We start from the raw sequence: 24,635 nt of genomic DNA on the forward strand, positions 1-24,635 counted from the left end.
AACAGTGAAAAGTAAGGCTTTGTCTCATCCAATTTCTAGTGTGGCCTTCCAGAAAATATTAATATCTTCCCTTTGGTACAGAACCCAAGATTATGGTTTTCTCTCTAGCCCTTTTTTTTGCTCATCTTCGAATTGAATGAGTATCTCCTGAACCAAACTTTTACAGTAGAGTATATTGGACTAAGTCTAGGCCTGAACTTCAAGCCAGCAACACTCACCTCAAAAAATTATGAATATGTTTGAATTGCAGCCTTTAGTCTTTACTTCTGTCCTGTCATGTGAGATTAGCAGTTACAGAACAACTCAGAGCTCACCACCTTTTTTTCAGTCCTGCCTCATCAGCATACTGCTTCCTACAAACACGGTTTTTCAGTGTGATTCCTTGGGTTCCACAGAATTCTCTGAACTGTACTCTTGGTTGTGCTGGTGATCTGCAAGCCTAGGCAATGTCTCTTGAGATCACTCTGTATCCCTCTTTACCTTCACTGAACTTCATAATACACATGGTTTGAGATTTAATAGGCTTTTTTATTTTGTCAAAAAGGAGTTTGTATTTCTGTTTCTCTTTCCATTTGTTGCTTTTGTGTGATTTTGGAGAGAAAAGATGAGACTATCATCTGTACTTCCTATTAAAAAAAAAAAAATGGAATGCTCCAAAACTGGATACTATAAACTATGCATTATACATGTTTGATGGACAGAAGTTAAAGTAGAAATCTAACTAGAGAAACTATATGCAAAGCTGTGTGCAAAAAACAAAATAAATGGCCTTATTCTTATACCAAATGCTTAGTGGATACAATTATATTAATGTTTCTAAGTGAAAAATTCAGTGTTTAAGATATGATTTCATGCTTTAATCAACTTTTCCAATAAAATGCTCAACTATCAGTCTCATAAGATTAGATCAGAGAATCTATGGAAATTTTATGAAGACACTATTTAGTTCTAGGATGAATCTGTAACATACATATACGCATGGTCTCATTGTACTGATGACATTACCGTAGTTAAACCCAGTAAGAGCCAAGACAGGGCAAACATCCTAGAGATAAAGAAGGCATCATAATTGAGGAGGTGCTTGGTGTAGGCAAGAACACCCATGGAAACTTACAAGTTGAAGTGCACATTGAATGCCAGCTGGGGGCTTTGGCCATGAATTCCATTGCTCCTTGCTGCCCATCTCCGAGACTCCAGAGAAAGGGATTAATATTAGCTAAGCTGTGTAATGGGGCCCTAGCTCAGTGGTCTGTGGCTTAGGTTTAGGGAGATACCCAGTCCTAAATAGAAACGAGGTGAGAGACAGCAAAGGAAAGGTCACATTGAGGGTTTTTAGGTTTTTTCCCTTACTTTTCTTACAATTTTTTTTTTTTTTGGCATTTTAAACTCCAATAGTCCTGTTGATTTTGACAGACTTGCCTAGTTTTTGATGACCTTGACATTACTCAGAAGCCCTAGTCAGGCATTTTGTATGATTTTCCATCACTGGGAACAGTTTTCCTCATAATTAGACTGGCTCTATAGATTTTGAGAGGAAGACTACAAAGTAAAGTATCATATTTCTCATATCATATCCAGGGTATTTACTATCAGTATGATCTATCACTGTTGATATGGATCTTGAGTACTTGGCTGACGTTGTTATTCAGTTGCTACGTCATGTCCGACTCTGTGACCCCATGACCTGCAGCATGCCAGGCTTCCCTGTCCTTCACCATCTCCCAGAGTTTGCTCAAACTCATGTCCATTGATTTGTGATGCCATCCAACCATCTCATCCTCTGTTGCCCACTTCTCCCCTTGCCTTGGCTGATTTGTCTCTTTTCCTACATTATTTATTTAAATTGTCTTTTCATAGATCTATATATGGGGGCCCAGACAAGCAAAGGTGGACCATATTTCAACTCCATGGGGAACAGACCTGATGAATGGATAAGAGATACACAATTGTTCAGAGATCCTCCCCACGCACTACCTGATCAGAAGACAGGTTAGCAACTGACCTTCGTTTCATCAGTAGATGGTAGGACTGAGGCTGCTGATACACCCTTGGCTAGAACTCAAGGTGGGTGGATGTGGTACCATGTTGAGAACGCAAAGGAAAACTTCATTTAAAAGTGCTACTCCACGGAACACATGAATGATATGAAAATGAAAGTCTTACTGCTGACTGAGAAAGCTGTAGTGGTCTGGATAGAAGATGAAACCAACCACAACATTCCCTTAAGCCAAAGTCTAATCCGGAGCAAGGCTGTAACTTTCTTCACTTCTATGAAGGTTGAGAGAGATGAGGAAGCTGCAGAAGAAAAGTCTGAAGCTAGCAGAGGCAGATTCATGAGGTTTAAGGAGAGAAGCCATCTCTACAACATGAAAGAGCAAGATGAAGCAACAAGTACTGATGCAGAAGCTATAGTAAGTTATCCAGAAGATCTAGCTAAGATAATTACACCAAACAACAGATTTTCAGTGTAAATGAAACATCCTTCTACTAGAAGAAGATGCCATCTAGCAATTTCGTAGCTAAAGAGGAGAATTCAGTGTCTGGCTTTAAAGCTTCAAAGGACAGGCTGAAATCTCTTGTCAGATAGGGGCTAATATAGCTGGGGACTTTGAAGCCAACCTCATTTACCATCTCCAAAATCCTAGGGTCCTCAAGAGTTATGCTAAATCTACTCTGCTTGTGCTCTGTAAATGGAACAACAGAGTCTGGATGTTAGCACATCTGTTTACAGCATGGTTCACTGAATATTTTAAGACTATTGTTGAGATCTACTGCTCAGAAAAAAAAAAAAAAAGATTCTTTGCAAAATAGTACTACTCACTGACAAAGCACCTGGTCACTGAAGAGCTCTCATGGAGATGCACAACAAGACTAAAATGCTATTTTCACGGCTGCTAACACAACATCCATTCTGCAGCCCATAGATCAAGCAGTAATTTCGACTTTCAAGTCTTATTATTTAAGAAATACATTTTGTAAGGGTATAGCTGCCATAAATAGTGATTCATCTGATGGATCTGGGCAAAGTAAATTGAAAACAGTCTGGAAAGTATTCACTATTCTAGATGTAAGAACATTCATGATTCATGGAAGCATGTCAAAATAACAACATTAACAGGAGCCTGGAGGAAGATGATTCCAACTCTCATAGATGGTTTTGAGGCATTCAAACTTGAGTGGAGGAAGTAACTGCAGATATGGTAGAAATAGCAAGAGAACAAGAATTAGAAGTGGAGCCTAAAGATGTGACTGAATTGCTGTACCCTCATGATAAAGCTTTTACAGATGAGTTGTTTCTTATGCATGAGCAAGGAAGTGCTTTCTTGAGATGGGATTTACCCCTGTGAAGATGCTGTGATGATTGTTGAAATGACAACAAAGGATTTATAATATTACACAAATATAGTTGATAAAGCAAAGTTTGAGACATTTGACTCCAATTTTGAAAGCTGTTCTGTGGGTAAAAGGCTATCAAAAAGCACTGCATGCTTAGAGAAATCATTCGTGAAAGGAAGAGTCAGCCAACTTTACTGTTGTCTTATTTTAAGAAGCTGCCACAGCCACCCCAACTTCAGCAACCACCACCGCCATCAGTCAGCAGCCATCAACTCTGAGGCAAGACTCCACCAGGAGAAAGATTATGACTGGCTGAAGGCTCAGATGATGGTTAGTAGTTTTCAGCAATAAAATATTTTTGAGTAAGGCATGTACATTGCTTTCTAAACACAATGCTATTGCACACATAACAGACTATAGTATGGTGTAAACACAACTTCTATATGCACTTGGAAACCAAAAACTTCATGTGACTTGGTTTATTGAAATACTCACTTTATTGCAGTGCTTTGGAACAGAATCCACAATCTGAGGTATCCCTGTGTTATTATGTGTGTGTGCTTAGTCGCTCAGCTGTGTCTGACTTTTTTGACCCCATGGACTGTAGCCTGCCAGGGTCTTCTGTTCATGGAATTCTCCAGAAAAGAATACTAGAGTGGGTAGTCGTTCCCTTCTCCAGGGGATCTTCCAGACCCAGGGACAGGACCCAGGCCTCCTGCATTGTAGGCAGATTCGTTACTGCTGAGCCACCAGAGAAGCCCTGTGTTACTATAATGGTTGCAAAAAGCAGCAGGAAATATTTATGGGAATAATGTACATGTCATCACCAAAGATGACAGGCTACCTATATATTTAAATTGTATCAGGAATTTAGTGTTTCTTTAGGGTCAGAGGACCTCACTTACTGTAGATCATTTATAAGCAGTCAGTCCTCAGTATCCACAGATGCACAACCCACAGATACAGAGGGCTGCCCGTACTCCACCACTGTATATAAGGGACTTGAGCACCCTTGGTATTTTGTTCTCTGTGGGGGCTTCTGGAACCAATTCCCCAGGGATACCAGGGGACCACTGAATATCACTACAGGAAAGTTTATGAGCTTCTTGCATTTGTGGTTGTCTTCCCACTTGTATTTAAACCACTTAGTTATTACAATGACTACTGATTCATCTCTGATCTAATGTCTGAAGCTAAGTTGATTTGGTCTCTCCACCCTGGTCCTTTGGCCTCATCTCTCACCACTGCCTCCTCCACTTGCTTTATGCTTCAACTGTGCTGAGTCCAGAATCATGTTTCTTACATCTCTGTGATTTTGCACAAGCTATGCTCCCCACCATACACATCTGAAATGAGTTCCTTGCTCACTACCTGCTCATCTTGTTTGCTTAATGCATTCTTACACGTCCTTCAAGACCAAGCTAAGGCAATCAACGTCCTCCGTAATACCTTCACAGGCAGAGTGAGTCACTCCAGGCATACATACTTTATATATGTATCTATTACTGTAAGTTCATGCTATAATTACTTGTTTTCTTTTCTCATGGGTCATGTCTTAATTATCTTTGTAGCTTCAGAGTTTCCACGGTTCTTGGCACATTGGAGATTCTTCAAAGTAAATATTTGCTGATGAATAACTAAATGATTGTAGTCTCAAAAGTTTTGCTATTGCTGGCCTGTTCTGGAGAAATATTTAAGGATAATTTTCTGAATTATCCTCTGCCAACTTCCACTAAGGTTACAAATGTTTAATGATTTTCAACTTAGTCCGTTCAAGACCCCATTAAATCACCACTTTTATTGTCTATTTCATTCTCAATATCTGGGAGTAACATTATTTGAATATTCATTATATGTATATGGGCTTCCTTGGTGGCTCAGACAGTAAAGAGTCTGCCTGCAATGCAGGAAACCTGGGTTTGATCCCCAGGTTGGGAAGATCCCCTGAAGAAGGAAATGGCAACCACTTCAGTATTCTTGCCTGGAGAATTCCATAGACAGAGGAGCGTGGCAGGCTACAGTCCACGGGGCTGCAAAAAGTTGGACACAACTGAGTGACTTTGACTTTCGCTTTTCTATTTGTACATAACCCCACACACACAAGCTCTAGAACATAAGTTCCTTTTATTTTCTTTTCTTATGGACAAATGATCCAGCTCACTCTTTCTCTAGGAAACAACAGTAGTTTCGTTGCTTTTAAAATTAGATGCTTTAAAAATTTATGGATGTGTGTGTGTACTCTCCGGAGAAGGCAATGGCAACCCACTCCAGTACTCTTGCCTGGAAAATCCCATGGACAGAGGAGCCTGGTAGGCTGCAGTCCATGGGGTCGGGAAGAGTCGGACATGACTGAGCGACTTCACTTTCACTTTTCACTTTCATGCATTGGAGGAGGAAATGGCAACCCACTCCAGTGTTCTTGCCTAGAGAACCCCAGGGACTGCGGGGCGTGGTGGGCTGCTGTCTGTGGGGTCGCACAGAGTCGGACACGACTGAAGCGACTTAGCAGCAGCAGCAGCAGTGTGTACTCTCATGCACTTGTGTGCGTGCACTACATGTATGTGGAAGGAGAAAGAGAAAAGTAATACAGAAAAAGAAAAAACAAGTGCTGTGGACCATGAAGATAATAGGAAACCTTAAAGACAGTTTTGGAGGTTTTCTAAAATGTGGAGAGATACTGAAGTTTGGGACAGAAGACAAAATTTGAAAATACCAAATTTTTTTGAAGGTCAAGGTAAAGTTAATCACTAGGAGTTTGTTATTTTAGACTTTTGTAAAGTTCTATAAAAATAATTTACAAAGAAGTAATTGTGCTTTACTAAATTACAAAGAATTTTACTATAAAATTTCATTCTAAGAAGTCCATCTATTATAAACAGTATTCTCGCTGATGTAAAGCAGCTCATGCTCCACACCATTTATTGTAGGCTTGGCTTTACTGTGAAATCGAAATATTCTTCTTAAACAGAACTATATCTTATGCAGGATTGAAACAATATCACCATTAAGCGGTTAAGGCTATATAAAATTAAAGATCGAGGAGGAGATCATTTTGATAAAAAGTCTTCAAAATATAACAACAGAACCACTGCTTTTCCCATCTTCCACACTCTGTTTCTTTGTATAAAGTGGCATTTTAAGATAATAGGGGGTTTACAATGAGAATGCTAACAGAATTGTTAAAATGACAAATGCTTGAAGACAGCAGATCTCAACCAAGTGTGATTTTTCCCCCCAAGACATTTGTGCCTATGTCTGGAGATTTTTTAAAAAATTTATTTTTGATTGCTACCATTAGGGTGCTATTGCTGACACCTAGTGGGTAGAGGCCAAGGATGTTAAACATCCTACAACACACAAGTTAGCTCTCCACAATGAAGAATTACCCAAACGCGATGAGTTTGAGAAGTCCTGCTCTAAGAGAAAACGTTCAATGCTGTGTATCACAACTGACTACAGGACTTACGGGTTAATATTTTCTGCTGTGTATGGGCCACTTATATATCAGCACATGCTGTTCTAGTCTCCTTTGGAATGATGTTTTGTCTGAGACTATTCTTTGTCTTTCCACAGGTTTACATGGTTTCTTGTGACTAAGAAAGTATCAGGGCATGCTAGGAGATTTTCTAGGTACTTTACCTAATTATGCAGTTTTGACTATGAAGAGATGCACTTTGAGAGATCAGAGACACATCAACAGCAGTCACCACATTTTCAATTATATGTAAAATTTGTTAATCAGATCAGATCAGTCGCTCAGTCGTGTCCGACTCTTTGCGACCCCATGAATCGCAGCACGGCAGGCCTCCCTGTCCACCACCAACCTTTTAAATAATTTGATATATCTAACATTTTAAATTTAAGTGATTTTGATACTTTTTACAATTAGAATCTCACATGAAAATTAATGTCATTTTAAAAATAAAACTATTCATATCTTTTTATCATGCATGTGGTTAAGACTTTCATTTTAGCACTGATACTTCATGACATGAGAGAAAAATGAGAGGATTTTGTATTAGATCACAAGTTCAGTTTTAATAAGTTATCCTATTTCCAACTACTCTGGCCTGATAGACAATTCTCTTAATTTGTCTCCCATCACAATTAAAACAAAAAATCCTCAAAACACATACTCATCTATTTGTTTCCTCTCACCCCACTACTTTTTAAACACTTTATTATATTCTATAAGTTCTTTCCCTTCCAGCTTGGGCTTCTTATTCCTTTTCTTTTCCTCGCATATTTTATTCAACACATTTGTCTGTAAATGAGCTTAAACAGTTTTAAGAGAAAAATCAGCAAGTCCTATTATTACCTTTTAATAACTAAGTAAGACATTCATTTAAGACTGATCTTTTTATGGTGATACTTATCTACATTAGTCTTTTCCTTTTGTTTTTAATTGTACTTCTCAGCACAGAGGTGGCTGACAGTGGAGGTTCTGATGGAAGCTGAATCTGTGTGCAAGTTCCAGCTCTGCCCCTTCAACCAGGGGAAAATGACTTGCCTTTCTCTGAGGCTCTCTTTCTAGATCATTACATTGGGTATTATAAGTATCTGACATAAGAGTTTTAGTGAAGAGTAAATGAGATAATGTTGATGTTTATGGCATAATAACTAACACATAGTAAGTCCTCAGTAAGTGTGTGTTAGTCGCTCAGTCGTGTCTGACTCTGTGACTCCATGGACTCAAGTCTGCTAGGCTCCTCTATCCATGGAATTCTCCAGGCAAGAATACTGGAGTGGGTTGCCATTGCCTTCTCCAGGGTATCTTCCCGACCTGGGGATCAAACCCCAGGCAGATTCTTTACTGTTTGAACCACAAGGGAAGCTTAGTAAATATTATCTATTAATAATATTTTAATCAGTAATATAAGAAGCATACTAAGAGACATTTACTATGGTTATTATTAAAGACAAACCTTGGAAGAGAAAGCCATCAGAAAAAATATGTGACATTCTATCTGGATTCCTGGCAAATGATAAAGCATTTTTAAGTAAAATAATATTTGTAAAAATTATGCTTAAGGTTATATTTTTAATATTACTGTAAGAAGTGGAATTGAAGTGAAATAAATATATGCACTAATTAAGACTAACAAAGAAAGACTAGTCTGGTTAAAAATATATTTTAAAAAACAGAAATAAATAACAGTGTTTATTCTTATTTATGCGAAACTAGAAGGATGTTCATTTTGGTGACAATAAAAATATTTATAGAAGTCACATCAATTGCATTATTATAAGCAGTGCATATACAAAAAGTAGAATAAAAACTAGTATTATTTAGTTAAGTACTTGCTATGCACAAACACTATATTCAGTGTTTTATGTATATTAATTCATTTAATTTTTCTTGAATCCTATAAATTTGAAATGCTTTTTAACAGCTATTTTATAGAGGGCAAAAGTGACTGTACCAGTCTAATCATTTTAAGTAATAAACAACTGCAGAGTAAATGTATAATTGGTACAAAAAATAATAATATCCTTTAGCTTTGATATGACTTAACCATATCTGTATAATTTTTTTTCTTTTAAGAAATCCATTTCATTCCTTAACCACCTATTTCATTCTTGATTTCAGTTTACAATCAATTCAAAATACCAAAGTGATCCAGGTTCAACTTAATATTTAATAACTCATCTGAATCATGTTACTTTTTTCTCAGTGTTATTTATTACCACCAGTCCATCAGCTTACTTTTTTGTCTTCAGCAATACGTTCTTAATTATTCCCTTGGGCCTCCTATGATGTTACAACTTTCCAGGATTCTCTCATTCAAAGACTTTTTGAGTTTAAGATTTTTAATTTTAATGAGTTATACAGCCTTTAAATGGGTATGATCCCTGGGTTGGGAAGATCCCTGGAGGAGGACATGGCCACGCCAGTATTCTTGCCTGGAAAATCCTCATGGACAGAGAAGCCTGGCGGGCTACTGTCCATGGGGTCACAAAGAGTTGGACATGACTGAGTGACTAAGCACAGCACAGCCTTTAAAGGCATGCAGTCGAAAATTAAAATCATCATCTTCTGCTTTACTTACAATTCTCATTTGTTCCGTTTTCTTGCTTTTGAAGTCTATTTTGATTTGAGAACTGGCAGATTTTACCTGAATAAACCTAAAAGGGGAATTACTTGAGAGGTGTACAACAGCAAACTATCCACATGGACAGGAAAGGTGAGCTGGAATTAAGGTAACTGTTTGGTTTCAATATAATTTAGACGTTTTCCACAAATAAGAGGAAAGTAGAGGCAAATAATTTTGTGTTATTTCAATCCATAACCCCATAGAAGTTCTTGTGTTTCTTATGAAACAGTGGGCAATAATACACTGACCTTGGACTCATCCAACCCAAGCTTCTTTAGAGACTTTCTGATATAATCCGGAAAGGAGGAGGATTTGGAATAAATTTTACCAACATGCTGGTCACTGCAAAACAAAATCAAATCACTCTTAGTTTTTCCAATTTAAATTATAGATGATCTTAAATTCAGTCATGAAATATTTTAAATACCTTCTGTACATATTGCACAAGCTCCACATGTGATAAAAATGTAGCAATATTTTTGTGAATACTTAATTTACATATTATAAAAAATATTCAGGATCTGCTTTTGAGAATTCCTCCAGCATACAACAGTAGAAGATAATATTATGAGAAAAAAGTTGTAAACCTAGTAGAGATATGTTAAGAAGCCTCTTTTTTAAAGGGTACTATAGGCCTTTCCAAAGGTTCCATTGTGCTACAAAGCACATTTTTACTTTACTGGCTCAACATCACAGTGCATAGTTCATGGCAACACCTGCGAATAGTGGTGATACCCAACAGCCATGCAAAGAGAATTTCCGAAATGCCAGCCCATTGAGCAAGCACCATATACTGCTGAGTTAGGTCTGACTTAATTTCATTTGTGCCCTGCAGATTTTCATTATACTTTAAAAGCAGAATACAAGATGGTTGGAAATTCAAATAATGCAATGCTGAACTATTTTATCTTACAATTTTGGTTGCAACTTATGTATGATGTAAAAATCAAGAGAAGACAAAACTTACCACCTGTAAGTATCAAAAACAATGAATAAAAGCTCATTTACTCATATGTGTGTGCTAAGTCGCATCCAACTCCTTGTAACCCTATGGATTATAGTCTGCCAGGCTCTTCTGTCCATGGGATTTTCCAGGCAAGAATACTGAAGTGGGTTGCCATTTCCTCTTCCAGGGAATCTTCCCAACCCAGGGATTGAACCTGTCTCTCCTGCATTGCAGACAGATTCTTTACTTCTGAGTCACTGACTCTTGGCAGTATAAATATTAATCACTATGTTCTAGTTAGACATGAAGCTCCATCAATTCTTTCAGTGAAATATATCTCAAATATATAACTTCAACTCCATTTCTAGATGGCCACTTCAATTACATTTATTATTACCTTGGGCTCTAATTATTACAGTTGCTGCTGCTGCTGCTGCTGCTAAGTCGCTTCAGTAGTGTCCAACTCTGTGTGACCCCATAGACAGCAGCCCACCAGGCTCTGCCATCCCTGGGATTCTCCAGGCAAGAACACTGGAGTGGGTTGCCATTTTCTTCTCCAATGCATCAAAGTGAAAAGGGAAAGTGAAGTCGCTCAGTCATGTCCGACTTCCTAAATAAAGCTGATGTTGGTCCCTTCATTCCTATTATGTTATTTTCTTAGAAGAGTATATTCATTTACCACTTCCCTGCTCAAAAACTGCTTTGATATACTAGTTATTTGAATAGGTGCATGTTCCAGGAAGCAGAAATTATAATTTTTGTTACTTTTTGTGTAATACTCAGATCTTATACATATTAACATATAACAGACATCATATAATAGATATGAGTATGTATCAGAGTATGTTGAATTGATTAACTGTGTAGCCAGAAAAATAAGTCAATATTAACTCCCTGCTTCTCATCTTAAAAAGGTTTTTAAACTTTAGTTATTTTTAATTCAAAAAGGCAAACAATTCTTTCACATGAGAGAGTGATTTTGGTTCTTACTTATAGGATCCATTACTACCTAATGGAGAAGCTTAAAAGAGAAAGCAGAGCATAGTGCATAGATATGGCTTAGTCTGACTCTATCACCTCTATGTTTATAAAAATGTGATATTAATAGTACCTATTTGGTAGAGTCACTGTGAGTATTAAATTAGGGAATACATGTAAGATCCTCAGAACTATGCCATGATGTGAGCTGTTTTTGTTGCTGTCATGAATGTTGCTTTTATTATAAGTGGAAGCATCGTTTGGGCTCTTCTTTGATTTCAAATGATAAAGAGCAAGGGTAAGATGCTCACAGGTCAATGCTAACCATTGTAAGCTGAAGACAGAATGTATTATAGTGTAAGTGTAGGTACTGATTTGTTTCCTGGGTTTTATGTTCCAGATTTCTTTCAAAATAAGAGAAACACTTAAAATTTTAATTTGCCCTCATCAAGTGTAGGTATTGATTTGTCTCCTGGGTTTTATATTTCAGATTGCTTTCAAAATAAGAGAAACATTTACAATATTAATTTGCCCTCATCTTACTTTCTTCTTTCGGAATACACTACCCTTTTACTGTTACAGAATCTCACAACATGATTATGAGATTACTTTTAGTGTCTTAAGCAATAATTTGCTGCATAAGACTTTCCCCTTAATCCCTTGTTGATTTGTACTATTTCAGACCTGTTTTTAGCAGTAACCAGTAAGGGAAGGGGCTTCTCTGGTGGCTCAGTAGGTACAGAATCTGCCTACAATGCAGGAGACCCGGGTTCAATCCCTGGATTAGGAAAATCTCCTTGAGAAGGCAATGGCAACTCACTCCAGTATTCTTGCCTGGGAAATCCCATGGATTTCTGTATCCTGGTGGGCTACAGTCCATGGGGTTGCAAGAGTCAGACATGACTAAGTCACCACCACCACAGTAAGGGAGAAAAATATCAACCAAATAGAACTAGGAAGGTGATTATTTGATCATGTTACTTCTCTTTAAATTCGTCCAGAGTTTCCCATGACCATTAGAATTAAGATCTAAATGCTTGTAGTGAAAGCAAAAGTCACTCAGTTGTGTCTGACTCTTTGCAACCCCATGGACTATACAGTCCATGGAATTCTCCAGGCAAGAATACTGGAGTGGATAGCCTTTCCCTTCTCCAGGGGACTTTTCCCAATCCAGGGATCGAACCCAGGTTTCCCGCATTGCAGGCCGTTTCTTTACCAGCTGAGCCACAATGTATAATAATCCTTGTTCCACTTGTTCCTTGCTGACAACCTTTCCACCACTCTTAGGACACTGCCTCTCCACCCACAATGAGCCTTTCCAGTTTCTTGAACACACCATGCTTCTGGCTATAAACACTATTGTGTTACACTTCGCCCTTTATTTTTTTGCCTCAGTTCAGTTCAGTCGCTTAGTCGTGTCCGACTCTTTGCGACCCCTTGCCTAGGGAACCCCAAATTCATCCTTTTCAGATTCTATCTTAAATGTTGCCTTCTTAGGAAAATCTTCTCTGGCCCTCCAGATGAAGTCAGGCTCCTGACACAGAACTTTTCCTTCACATGATTACTCTTTTAAAGAGTCAGTGGACTCCAAAGAGGGGTGAACGTATCCCAGGGAAAAGAGAATATTAGAACTGTAATTTCTATTAAATCTTTATTGTTTTAATTTCATTTTTCCAGTTTATTTTAAAAATCTATACAACAGACTAGCAGAAAGACAAATGAATCACTTATAAACAATTAACTATTCATTTTGGGGGTGTCTACTCAGAAATGCTTATTGATAGAGGCATGCCATTTAAAAATATATTTGAGTTCACAGCTCTGAGCAGCTGGAGAGCAGAGTTTCCACCTGTTTTGCTCATGACTATCTCCTCTGTGCTTTTAGTCGTATCACACATCTAGCAGGATCCTACTACATGAATTAAATAATTAAATATCTCTTGCAGCTTGCAAAAACATAAACATCTAGTTAGACTACAACATGAGATGTGTTAATACAGTAAATAGATCTATTTGCTAGTCAGGTAAACAAAATATAGGAAGGCAGGCTTATACATACAAATAAGTAATGTAATTTAAAATATATACATTTATATATAGAGAGAGAGAGAACTCCTGAGAAAAATATAAAAGGAAAATGCAATGTAAACAAAACAAATAATAACAGCTAATGTTTATTTCATTTCTGTGAAGTGCCAAGACTGTTTGCTTATTTATTTTACTGTGCTGGGTCTTCACTACCGTGCACAAGCTTTCCCCAGCTGCGCCAAGTGGGAGCTTCTCTCTTACTGGGCTTAGTTGCCTCGCATGTGGAATCTTACGAGACCAGAGGTCGAACCAATGTTTCCTGCACTGGCAGGTGGATTCTTCACCACTGGACCATCAGGGAAGTCCATGTCAGAGACTCTTAAGCCCTTTGCTGCATCTACTTATTTAATCCTTACAACTATTCCGTGTGGTAGGTCCCATTATTATCCTCATTTTAAAGATGGTGAAACTAATGAATGGAGAGGTTAAGTAAACCGCTCACGTTTTAATTCAGGAAGTCTGGCTTCAGCATCTAGGATATTAACTACTATTAAATATTAACTCTGGCATAGCACTTCAAAGGGCTTCCCCGGTGGCTCAGCAATAAACAATCTGCCGGCAATGCAGGAGCCACAGGAGACCCCAGTTCAATCCCTGGGTCAGGAAGAGCCCCTAGAGCAACCCACTCCAGAATTCTTGCCTGGAGAATCCCATGGACAGAGAAGCCTGGCAGGCTATGGTCCATAGTGTCACAAGGTCAGACATGACTGAAGCAGCTTAGCATGCACTACACAGCACTGCAGTAAGATTCACATTTGATATTGTTAAATTCCAGATGAATAATGTCTACCTCTGCATTATAGGCAAACAGAAGTAGGCAGATTCCACGTGAACTCAAGACTGAAATGAGTCTGAATCCTTGCTCTACCACTTATTTACCACTTAAAAGCCTCTCTTGTCCCTCCTTATTTAGCAGTAGAAGGTTGAAGATTCAGTAACAGAGTCTATATAGTGTGCTTGGCTCAGTATCTGACAAACACTCAATGAATAGTGGTCATTTTCCTGTTACTGTGCTGCATTCGAGGTAGAATCATCCACAATTTATGAGGGAAGACAGGTGGAGAAATGTTAGAATTCGATGTGATAAGCGCAAGATGGTGAGCAGCATACAGCACAGAGTAGGGAGTGCTTCAGCTACTGCAATTGACAAGGGGAACTTTCTTAGAGGAAGAATTGAGTTTCAAAAGGTCTCAATTTCCAACAGTATTGTGAAGAGCAATATTGATAAAAGAGATGAATATACAGTAACATTAAAATTAGGCCAACACTTAAAATTTAGAAATAGGTTAAACAATTTTTTAAAATTGCTTTCTTAAGGACTTCAAAGAGGTACTCTAAGGTTTACAATTTTCCATGAAATATGAAAGGATAACTGTGTCAGAAAAAAGTTCTTTTCTAAAATTTATTAAATTTATTTGGTTCTACATAAGATTGTACTTGAAAATAGAGTGCTATTGTTAAAAACGTTCTGAAAAATGGTTTTATTACTTTTATGGCTATGGAAAGAGAGGAAAGTACCAATAAGTCCATTTTGGTTTAAGAAATAAGAATATATTATAGAAAACAGAACGTCAATTTAAATATTATTACCAAAGCAACATAAGATTAAGTAGAATGAATCAGGCTTTTAGAACTTTTGGAGGTAAAGTTACTTCTGCCAGACATGGCGCTAATATCTAAAGTCTGGGTAACTTACAAAACAATGTTCTTAAAAATAATAGCTTCAAAGAGAGTTTATAATGAAGAGTGCAACCTGCTCCTTTGCAGCTACAAGAAAAAGACTACTTGCCTCATCAGCCTTTAGAAGAGTCTAAAGTTTTAAAGATAAATATTGCAATTCTAATAATTAAGAAACAAGAATAAAGAAGGGCAGGTACAAGAGAAATCTCAGTACTATTCAGAAAGTACAAGGGCAGAATAGGATTGTTAGTAAATGGAATATGGGGCAATCCCACGTTTAATTTTAATTTTTAATAAGTGCCAATTGCATTTTTCTTATTACTTAACACTCAAGGTTGGAGTCTGCTTTTATAATTACATATTATGACATCACGGAATCACTGTAATCTTAATTTTTGCTGACATGTGTGTAAATAAATCCTTCTCTCTGTTAATTACTTAATATAATTAATATGTAGCAGTTTAGTCACTAAATCGTGTCCAACTCTTTGTGACCCCATGGACTGTAGCCCACCAGGCTCCTCTGTCCATGGGATTCTCTAGGCAAGAATACAGGTGTGGACTGCCATGCCCTTCTCCAGGGGACTTTCCCCACCCAGGGATTAAACCTGGGTCTGCTGCATTACAGGTGGATTCTTTAGCAACAGAGCCACCAGGGAGGCCACATATATAATTATATATAATTAGTCTAGTTAATATAATTGTTTTCTGTAAGAAAATGCCTAATATCAAGGATCTGGAGGCTATCTCATTCTGTCTCCTCTGACGTATTAAGTATCTTTGACTTCTCTTTACTGAGTCTTGACTTGTCACAGGAAAACGTTGAAGTTTTTCTGTCTGAAAACAGCAAGCAAGCACACCAAAATCCCCCACCCCACACAAAACCTCTCTCTGATCCTATATCCTAAAACTACCTCCCAAGGGTGGTTGTCACATGATCAAATGATGAGTTGAGTCCCAGAACCATTTAATGTACGTGAATTCAAGTATGTATGCTTGGCATGTCATGAAAAATACTGTGAAACATTTTATGTATGTATTGTATACTGTATACAGGCAAACAATATGCACTTAAACATTTTACACATTTAATTACGATACTGGGCTATAATACTGAATCTATGTACTTTCCTTCAGTACTTTGTAGGAAATGCAAGGAATTTTCATAGGTAGATTTTACTGTACATGACTCCTATGTTTCCACTGTATAGAATGGCTTTTCTATATAAATTTTCTTATTAGACCACACACCCTTGGTTACTTGGTCTAGAAAGCATGGGAACCATGTCAAATAATGGTTGGCAGTTGCTGTGATAAGACTGCTAGACTAGTTTGCAATACTGCTTACCATCCTCCTGAGAAAGAGTAATGCTAGAATCCTTTTGATAATGCAGAGAAGCACATAGTTACCTGTTTAATATATCTGTCTCTGTTACTCCCTGATGGCAGGGTCCACAGATTATTTGTCAGGTTATCTTCAAGGCCTCAGACAGAGCCTCCGATCATAGAGGGTAGTGTTTAACACAAAGCAGACTGTCTGATTAACGGGACAATGACAGCAGAGTAAGAGAAAGTTGAGGCCACGATCCAAATTTTGGCCTCCCTGGCAATAGTACTCTTTCTCATACAGATTTCAAGAATGCTCTAATTTTAATCAAGAATACTCTCTAAAATTGCATTGTACTAGGAAAAAAAAAAAACACTTGGACAAGAAGTCAACAGATCTAAATTCCAGCAGCAGTAAACAAATCAGCTCTCAGAACTTCAACTTTCTCACTGAAAAAAGAGAGATGAAACGGAGGTAACATCTACTTAATAGCTCAACAGAAAGATGTAAATGAGATAACACACGATAACAGTAAACTGTAAAGTGTTACAGAAATATTAGGTAAGGTAGTACTTATATTACTTGATAAAATTATGATTTAGGTCGTATAACTGTGTTGGTATTTTATTTTTTAAATAAGTACCTTGACTTGTTATTAATAAAAGTTTTGGTTTTCTTATTGCTTATATAAGTGGCTTGACTACTTACCATGGAATGCAATAAGGTTAAATGCAGGGATTTAAAACTGTGGTCTTCACTGGCTGTGAGGAATCTGCAAAGACTTTTAAAGGGGTACACCATTGGGGCTGATTTAAAAAAAATAAGTTTCCAAATCCTCTACTTCCTTATACCCACTTTCCTTAAACTCATCTGTCTGGGAAAATCCCTGTTTTCTACATCTCCTTTCACAGATGGCCCTTCTGCTCTAACTTGGCAAAGAAAAGGCATACCTCTCACCCACATTACTATGTTGCATTGCTATGAGGTGTCAGATCCTCCGGAGAATCGTTGACAAATAGTTTCCTTACTCAGGCATTATAAAGGCCACACCCATCTGTCTCAATAGGAGATGCATTCCAATAAAGTTTAACTGTTCATATTTAATAATTAAAAATAAAAAATTTTAATTTATGTTGTCCACATGTATAAGTATTCATGTAACAATAACTTGACCCTAAATAATTTATTTTTTAACATTTAGAGCTTTGACAGGTATTGGAAATTTTGTCATCAGGTGGACATGACATAAAAGTAACAGGAGAGCAAGGACTAGTCACCAAAAGGAAAGGATGTTTGTTGCATTATGTTCCTATTTTGGATTTAAATGGGACTAGACTTACTGTATATAACAGAAAATACTCCATAGTATTCTATAGTTGACTATCAATAATATATGTGATATTAAACAAAATAATCAAAACAATCTTATTTTGCTATTGTCATTTCCTTTGGAACTGAAAGAAAAATAATCAAATTAATCACAAATGAGATCCTCGGATGAGTTATAATAATTATTTTCAAGATTTTTCTGTGCTTCTTAGAGTATGCCCCATAAAACACTTAGAGTTATAAATTTTAACTACGTGTGTGTATAGTTTTGAGAGAAAAAAGTATCATATGAACAAATAAACACATTTCAACAAAGTTCAATAGATGAATTTTAATAGCGATAGCATTCACTATGTTCCAGGCACTATTTTCAGCACTTTATATACACTAACTTTTGGAGAAGGAAATGGCAACCCACTCCAGTGTTCTTGCCTGGAGAATCCTAGGGACGGGGGAGCCTGGTGGACTTCCGTCTCTGGAGTTGCACAGAGTCGGACACCACTGAAGCGACTTAGCAGCAGCAGCAGCATATACTAACTTACTTTTCACAACATCTCTTTGAGGTAGGTACCATTTTTCACCCCAGTTTACAGATTGGAAAACTGAAGCAGAAACACATTAGGTCATATGCCTAAGATCACAGTGTCTCACCCAGTGAGGACGGGGCGGTGCTTTTAGCCATCACACCCTGCTGTCTCTCGCCAGACCTCTGAGAGTCTTTAAAACAAAAATGTGCGTTCGAATCTTAAACAGGATGACAGTGCATGAAGCATTTACTTGATCAAGAAATTCTTGTCTCTCAAAGGATTTTTTATAGAATCACTGCTCTTCAGACAACAATCTGAAGAATACTCTATAATCAGGATTTGTAATCAGGATCTGATTTATCTTTCTTCAAAGGCATTTCTAAAATACTCTGGAGCCAGATTACAAGGTTCCATGACTTGTGAATGGAACCAGCCAAACAAAAATCATCTGAATTGGGAAATGATCAGAGACAAGTAAGTAAAACATTCAGTATATTATGTGTAGCATAAGAGCTAATGAGAAGCTGATGATAGAGGAGAGAAATGTTAGAGAGGAGTGATGGTGGGTGTCACAGAGAGGATAATTTTGAGTGAAGAACTGAAGGAGAGTCAGCTAGCCATGTGGCATCTGGTGATGATATTCCAAGCAGAGAATGCATTATATGGAAAGGCCTTAAAGTAGAGAGTATTCCTCTTATTTTTAAGTAATGGCAAGGAAGGCAGTACAGACATAAATAAATGGGAAATTAGTAGAAATGAGATCAGAGAGATAATGATAGCTCCATCATATAAGGCTTTGTAGGTCATAGTGAAAATAATCAGCTTTACTTCCACATGAATAAGAATCCATGGGAAGATTGTGAGGAAGATCTCACTTAAAAGTATTAACAGGATCACTCTGGCTATTGCATAGAGAATAGACTCAACGGGGCAAAAACAGAAGCAGGAAGAGCAATTAGGAGGTTACTGTAATCATCTAAATGAGAGATGGTGGTGGCTTAGACCAGGGTGGTGGCCCTGAGGGTGGTAAGAAGTGGTGGCATTTTAGATATGTTTAATTAGAGAGACTACAAAATTGCTGGACTAGATCGAGGCAGTGTGAGAGAGAGGGGTCAAAATTGTCTCCAGAATTCCTGACCAGAACAACTAGAAGAACTGGACTATGGTGAGCTACAGGCCACAGGGTCACAGAGTCAGACACAACTTGAAGGAACAATAACGATTAGACTACAGATTTGAGATTCATCAGCGTAAGATGGTATTGAAAGCCATGCAATGTTATGAGATCACCTGGTTAGTGGGGACAGAAAAAAAGCTCTTTAATAATGAGAGGTTTCAAAGAGGAAGAGGAGTCAGCAAAATAAACTGGGGGGAAAAAAACGAATGAAACAAAAGAATGAAATTTAAAAAGTGACTATCTTAAGAGGGACTTTCTCTAGCATATAAGAGAAAAAGTGTTTCCGTAAAAAGTAATAAACTGTCTGAAATACTGATGGCAGGCTAGGTAAGATGAGGACTGAGAACTGACCACAGGATTTAGCCATATGGGGTCACTGTTGTTGTTCAGTCGCTAAGTCATGTCTGACTCTTTGCTATCCTATGAACTGCAGCATGCCAGGCTTCCCTGTCCTTCTGTCTCCTGGAGACCGCCCAAATTCATGTCCACTGAGTCAATGATGCTATCCAGCCATCTCATTTTCTGTCAACCCATTCTCCTCCTGCCTTCAATTTTTCCCAGCATGAGATTCTTTTTCAATGAGTCAGCTCTTTGCATCAGGTGGCCAAAGTATTGGAATTTCAGCTACAGCATCAGTCCTTCCAAAGAGTATTAAGGGTTGATTGCCTTTAGGATTGACTGGTTTGATCTCCTTGCAGTCCAAAGGACTCTCCAGAGTCTTTTCCAGCAGCACAGTTTGAAAGTGTCAGTTCTTTGGCGCTCAGCCTTCTTTAAGGTCTGATTCTAACATCTGTACACGACTACTGTGGGGTCACAAGTGATCCTAAAAAAGGGAGTTTGATGGAGTGATGGAAGTAAAGTCTGATTGGTATTCAAGCAAAAATGGGAAAGAAATTGGCAGCCCTTTCAAGGATTTTCCCAGTAAAGGAAAGAGGAGATATGAGATAGTAGTTGGAGGGGAAAATGGGTCCAAAGAGGATTTTCAGAATCAGTGTTCTTAACCATGATGATATATGACTTCATTAAATAAAGCTAAAAATTGGCCACCAGGGCTCACTAGGTGGCAGAGGAGCAGACACAAATACTAATTGTATATTTAGATTGGATAAGAGCAATGAATCAAACAGATTAAGTTCTATGGGAGAAGAGAGTGAGAAGGAGAAGAGAAAGATACTAGAGATGCTTTCTAAACTGAGTTTTAAGGAAACCCTAGGATTTTACCTGCCAGAGGTCAGGGGAGGAAAGGATGACAGGAATGGGGAGGTGAAGATTTCAAGTAGCCAGAGGAGCTCCAAGAACACACAGGAGGTGCAAAATTAATTGCATGGGAAAGGAATAATCTAGTGTACAAACGATGTGCATGAGCAGCTGCTTGGGGTACAGAGAAGGAAGAAAGGGGTGACTTAGGCTGGAAAGGACATCAGTGACACCTGAGAAATGGCCCTGAATGCCATAATAAGGATATTTTAGTTTTTGAGTATGAAGAAGAGGAATTATCAAACATATTGAAGTAAGAAAAGTGACATGACTGTTTCTGAAAGATAAATGATGGGATTTAAAGAACAGACTGAAAGGGGGCCCTCTGTCAGAATAAGGCATGGTTAGCATGCTAAAAAGGAATGAGCATTCTTTCTTTTAATAAAAGTGAATGCAGTAGATCTAATTAAAATTCTACTCAAGTGAATCCAACACCATCCACATGCTGTCCACAAAATGAAGAACATGGCTTACTTGTGGCATTTTCCAAAGAAGCAACATCAGTGTAGGAAATTTTAGGAAAAGGTAGATATACTCAATAAAAATAAGCAGAAAGTGTCAAAATTCAGTTTCTCTATCATCACAAAATATTTATGAAATTATTTATCTCGTGCCTTTTATATGCTAATATATACTGAAAGACAAGGAAAACTTTAAGTATTTTTTCAGACTTATAAAATTTTGCTGAAAATGGAAATCCCTTAAAGAAGTACCAAAAATCTTCAACCTACTTTTCAATTTAAAAGATACTGACTTGCTAATTTGACCACACGTTAGGGACTAAATAATTACCTTTAATTTTGTGAGCCAGTGTTGATGACCTGGCTTTTCAAATATTTATCTGATTACTGCAAAATCATAATGAAATTAAATTAATTAATAATTACAGGCATCAGAAATGATGTATTTCTTATACAGTGGTTTACAGTACTCAGTATGAAAGAGAATTATAAAGTATATACATCTATTTCTCTGTCCTCTTTTGAAGTGTTCTGAAGGATTTTTAATTCCATGAAATGCTTTCTTTGGCATTTTATTCCCTTAGAAAGTTTCCAGATAAGGACTAATTATAACATCTTAAAAATTATACAAATTATTGAGTTTTAACATAAATGTTCAATGCTAAGTCACAATTATAATCAACAGAGTAAAGATACTCTGTTAATTTAAGTTCATGAAAAAAGTTTACTTCTAATATAAACAATTATACTTAAAGAACTTTCAGAACAATGTTTCAAGTATTCTGAAGTGGGATATCACTTGAAGACAATATATTTTAGTTAGCAAGGAAAATTAAATAAAATGCAAAAGAAATTATTAAGTGATCTTATTTCTATCTTTAGTACTCTTGCTGGATAGAGATTCCAATCAAGGTAACCTTGTTACATTGCTAATACAAGGAGACCTATAACTCAACTCATATTTAAAAATATCCCAAAGAATTTACAAGGAGACCTGTAACTCAACTCATATTAAACATATTCCAAAGAGAAGCATGGGATAGCAAAAACATTTGTGGACTACAAATTTGGTCCTAATCCTGGTTCTTTTAAGCTGTATGACTTAAGACAAGCTTTTAACTACTTTATCTTAATTTTCCTTATTACTATAATGAAGTGATTGCAATAGATACTAGGGATATAATATGTAACTCAACTAACCCTGAGGTGTGGCCTGAAATGAGATTATAATTTTATTACTATTGCATAAAAACAAGGATTTAAAAAATACAGTGTGTATGTCAATAAAATGAAGTCCTATAAGCAATACCAAATCTGAGAAACAGAGCATTACCAGTCTTTAGAAATTCCCATGTGCCCCTCGCCTTCCCCACTCATCACTCTGTACTCAACTGCCCTCCCTCCAACAGGATGCTATACCACTGAATAAGGCTTGTGTTGATCATTGCTATGCTTTTCTTGATGCTCACCACATATTTTATACTCCTGCATAATTATACAGCTGTGTTTGTTTCCAAATTATAAGAATGGATCCATCCTGCAGGAATTTTTCTATAACGTTTACAACATTCATTCACTTTGATGCATGTAGTTGTAATTCACACATTTTCACTAAGGCACAGTGTTCTACCTACAGTTTACCCATTCTCCTATTAATGACATTTTTGTTCATTTTATTCATTCTGTTTAGACTACTGCTCTTATAAACACTGCAGCTATTTATCATTCTTCTGTTGTTGCTGCTATTGTTGCTTTATTCTATTTATTTTCTTAAATTTGGTCACACTGGGCAGCTTGTGAGATCTTAAATCCCTGATTGAATCAAGGACTGAGCCCGGGCCCCGGCAATGAAAGCACTAAGTCCTAACTGCTGGACTGCCAGGGAACTTGCCTTTTGTGTATCTAAGAAATGACATCTGGGGAAAAATGAAAATCTCAAGCTGAGCTCATTTCTCTTGGTTTCCATCTTCTCCTAAATATCTGATAATTTTCAATTTCCTTGCTAGTATCTGATGTTCACCAGACAATTAAAAACAAATTTAAATACACACATACACACAAACACACATACTTGTATACACTCACCACACACATGCATATGTACACATCTCAGCATTTTCAGCTTTTTTCAGATGGAGAGTTAGCTCTAATTATAGTCTGCTGTTCTTGGATGTGGGTTTCTCTTATTTTCTTTGGTTTTTGCATATGCCATCCTGACTAGATTATGAAAGACTCCTATGTGGATACTAGATCCATAGTATGCATTCAGAACTTGATAGACTGCCTGCCACACAATAAACAATCCCTGTGTTAAAAAACTATAACAAGTACAAGTCTTGGCAACTTATCAGAATGTGTGGCTTGATGCTGGGAAAAGAAAATAAGCAAACATCATTTTAAGATTCCTAAAGGTTGATAATGGCCATGCCATTCCCCAGAAAGGACAAAAGAAGTCAAAGGACAGAAGAAACAGCAATAGAACTGGGGTGAAGCTGACTTGGTATTTTGGCTCTGGCTGAATCTGGTGTATTTTTAAGGTACTTAAGAGAAGCTATTTGAGTTAAATTGAGAAATGTAGATTAGAACTTCAGAAAAGAGGTATGAGCTGGATACATGATGTAAGTTATCTCTTGTTACAGTAATTGCTAAGAGAAAGAAGAAATATAAAGAGACAGCAGCTGAGTATAAAACACTAAAGAATTTCTAGAAACACCAAGGGGCTAAGTAAGAAGAACACTTAAAGAAGATAGATGAGTTTTGAGAGTAAGAAGAGGAAACTTAGAGGAATGTCGCTTAATGGAAGATAATGAGGAAGGCAGTCTGGCAAAAGCAATTATTGCATGATCAAATGTGGCTGAAAGGTTAATAAAGGTCTGGAATGAAAAAAGTATTATAATAAATAATATCTATTGAGTAATCAAGGCAGGCAAGAATGTGAAAGGTTAGAGAGATTTGAATTTTTAAGTGAGAAGAAAGGTTTAGGAAAGAGTTTAGATGATTTTAAGCAGGAATTAAGAGAACAACAGAACAACAAACACACTAATGAATAGATCTGAGGGCTTAAAGGAAGGCAGCCAGTCAGTATGTGAGTGAACATGAATTTGCACAATTTTGTGACTTTTGCTAACAAGGTTAACATCTTGGGGTGAGAAAGAAATCAGTTTTCCAGAAAGAGAAAGGAATTAGTTTACAGGAAACCATGAGAAATTCATTTCTAGACATTTTGAAGATTAATATTTGGAAAAGAGAATGGATAGTGGGATACAGATTTTGGAGTTAACTACATAGAAATGACAATTAAAATCAATGGCATATGTAGATATTTACATGTCATAATTTTTTTAGTTAAAACAAAAAGACTATTTTTCTTAGAGAAATTAGACCTAATCTGAAAATATTAATAGCTTCCATTCCTATTAATGAGTGTGGATTTG

General features: G+C 37.1%; 1 protein-coding gene across 1 annotated transcript in view; it reads right to left on the bottom strand.

Annotated features, from left to right (window-relative positions):
- METTL25 (methyltransferase like 25) overlaps window positions 1-24,635 on the bottom strand; it is a 112,435-nt gene that overhangs the window by 9,327 nt on the left and 78,473 nt on the right. The window contains 1 exon segment of the mRNA XM_070370957.1: window positions 9,680-9,773. Within this exon segment, the coding sequence (XP_070227058.1) occupies window positions 9,680-9,773 (94 nt within the window).

The sequence above is a fragment of the Bos mutus genome, chromosome 5 (assembly GCF_027580195.1).
Source record: "Bos mutus isolate GX-2022 chromosome 5, NWIPB_WYAK_1.1, whole genome shotgun sequence".
Taxonomy (NCBI): Eukaryota; Metazoa; Chordata; class Mammalia; order Artiodactyla; family Bovidae; genus Bos; species Bos mutus.